Source organism: Sinocyclocheilus anshuiensis, unplaced genomic scaffold (assembly GCF_001515605.1).
Source record: "Sinocyclocheilus anshuiensis isolate Anshui unplaced genomic scaffold, SAMN03320099.WGS_v1.1 scaffold714, whole genome shotgun sequence".
In the NCBI taxonomy this organism is placed as follows: Eukaryota; Metazoa; Chordata; class Actinopteri; order Cypriniformes; family Cyprinidae; genus Sinocyclocheilus; species Sinocyclocheilus anshuiensis.
In genome coordinates, this window is record NW_015546068.1 from 1,334,277 (window position 1) to 1,336,702 (window position 2,426).

Sequence of the window (2,426 nt, forward strand, 5' to 3'; positions counted from 1 at the left end):
CTCATGATTATCTAACCAAAGCATGACTACAGAATATAATTAGCAAAAAATAAATCAATGATCTCTGCCACTAATATGCATCATATTTAGTCACAAATCTCTTTATAGTGTCAAGCGTTCAAATGCAGTAAACTCAGGAAATGAAAAATCATCTGCTGCTAACTAATAAATACATAAATACAGAAGAAACAGCCTGATATGAATGTGGTGTTTAAGAGTCGACTTTCACATAGACTTTGTCCCGTGAGAAGATTTTGACGGCCTCCTCGACCTCCGAGAGACGCTGGTCGAGTTGAGCGCGTCGAGAGCGGACGCTCAGTGTGTCGGCTTTGATGGGGAGAGACAGCAGCTCACTGACCAGAGACCTGTGAGCTACAGACACACACAGAAATCAATCAATCCTCTCACAAACTAAAGGTGAAAACAGACACCGCTAATGAAGACGTACTTTCTTTGAGGGACCTCAGGGTCTCTTGTCTCTCTCTTTCAGACATCTGAGTGTGTCCAGCAGGAATGGACGGATCAGGAGTGTTTCTCCTCTTCTCCTCCTCCTCCTTTTTCCACTGCAACTTCCTCTGCTCCAGACTGATGAACCAAATGAGAGAAGAAGGTCAATGTTTAGTCCAAAATGATGCACTGATGCAGTATGCAGAATACATGGGAAGCAGTAGAAATAAACATGTAAAACAGTGCAAATTCTATTTTGCATTAAGAAAATGTACTGCCTTTATACTGATTTTAATAAACAAATATTCAAAATGCATTATTACTACAGTAATGACAGTAATGAGAATAAAAAAAACAAACAAACTTCAAGATTATATACTAACATTCAAAAGTTTGGGGTCCGTAAGAAAGAAAAAAATACTTTTATTCAGCAAGGACGCATTAAATTGATCAAAAGTGACATTAAAGACATTTGTAATGCTACAAAAGATTTCTGTTTCAAATTAATGCTGTTCTTTTGAACTTTCTGTTCATCAAAGCATCCTTTGTATCCTGGTTTCCACAAAAATATTCAGCAGCACAACTGTTTTCAACATTGATAATAATCAGAAATGTTTCTTGAGCAACAAATCAGCATATTAGAATGATTTCTGAAGATCATGTGACACTGAAGACTGGAGTAAAGATGCTGAAAATTCAGCTTTGATCACAGGAATGAAGTACATTTGAATATATATTACAATAGAAAACAGTTTTTTAAATTGTAATTATAATATTTCATTGTTTTTACTGTAGTTTTGATCGAATAAATGCAGCCTTTGTGAGCAATAGAGACTTCTTTTAAAATCACTGCAAAATCCCACAGATCCCATTGCTAGTTTAAATCAATGACTCACTATTGTGGCACTTTGCCCTTCACGGCGCTGGGTGGTGGTTTGTCTCGGAGGTTCTGTAAGGACTGAGATCTCCTCAGGTTCGTCTTCCCTGCAGCACGAGCGTTATGACTCACAAAGTCCACCGTGTGTCCTCTCACATGTATCTATACACACATAAACACCTCACAATGAGAGAGACGCTACTCTTACGAAAGACAGAGGACTAATGTCTATTTTATGTATATAAGTATATTACACACCTCAGAATCTGAGTCTTCTGCAGCTGGTGGCGGCCTGCTCTCTGAGCGGCAGAGCAGCGGTCGACCTCCAGTGCCACACAAAGAGTGAGCCTTCAGGAAGTTCTGACATTCGGGTTTCTTAGGAGGGCCCGTCTCCTACACAGAGACAGAGGTTTAAATCCCTTGTTTTAATGCAATTGTTGATTGACAGGTAAGTAGGCGGTGCATCACTATTGTTGATTGACAGGTAAGTAGGAGGTGCTTCACTTTTGTAGACTGACAGGTAAGTAGGAGGCGCTTCACTATTGTTGATTGACAGGTAAGTAGGCGGCGCTTCTCTATTGTTGATTGACAGGTAAGTAGGCGGCGCTTCTCTATTGTTGATTGACAGGTAAGTAGGCGGCGCTTCTCTATTGTTGATTGACAGGTAAGTAGGCGGCGCTTCTCTATTGTTGATTGACAGGTAAGTAGGCGGCGCTTCTCTATTGTTGATTGACAGGTAAGTAGGCGGCGCTTCTCTATTGTTGATTGACAGGTAAGTAGGCGGCGCTTCTCTATTGTTGATTGACAGGTAAGTAGGCGGCGCTTCTCTATTGTTGATTGACAGGTAAGTAGGCGGCGCTTCTCTATTGTTGATTGACAGGTAAGTAGGCGGCGCTTCTCTATTGTTGATTGACAGGTAAGTAGGCGGCGCTTCTCTATTGTTGATTGACAGGTAAGTAGGCGGCGCTTCTCTATTGTTGATTGACAGGTAAGTAGGCGGCGCTTCTCTATTGTTGATTGACAGGTAAGTAGGCGGCGCTTCTCTATTGTTGATTGACAGGTAAGTAGGCGGCGCTTCTCTATTGTTGATTGACAGGTAAGT

At 41.1% G+C, this 2,426-nt stretch overlaps 1 protein-coding gene across 1 annotated transcript; it reads right to left on the minus strand.

Moving 5' to 3' along the window:
* Nucleotides 1–1,717, minus strand: LOC107699630 (enkurin domain-containing protein 1-like; the record flags this gene model as incomplete). The annotated part of the gene is made up of 4 exons (XM_016500946.1): nucleotides 1–372; nucleotides 449–585; nucleotides 1,344–1,486; nucleotides 1,583–1,717. Coding segments are annotated over 4 exons (576 nt in total), but the record flags the coding sequence as incomplete, so codon positions are not given.
* Nucleotides 1,718–2,426: the final 709 nt, after the last annotated feature.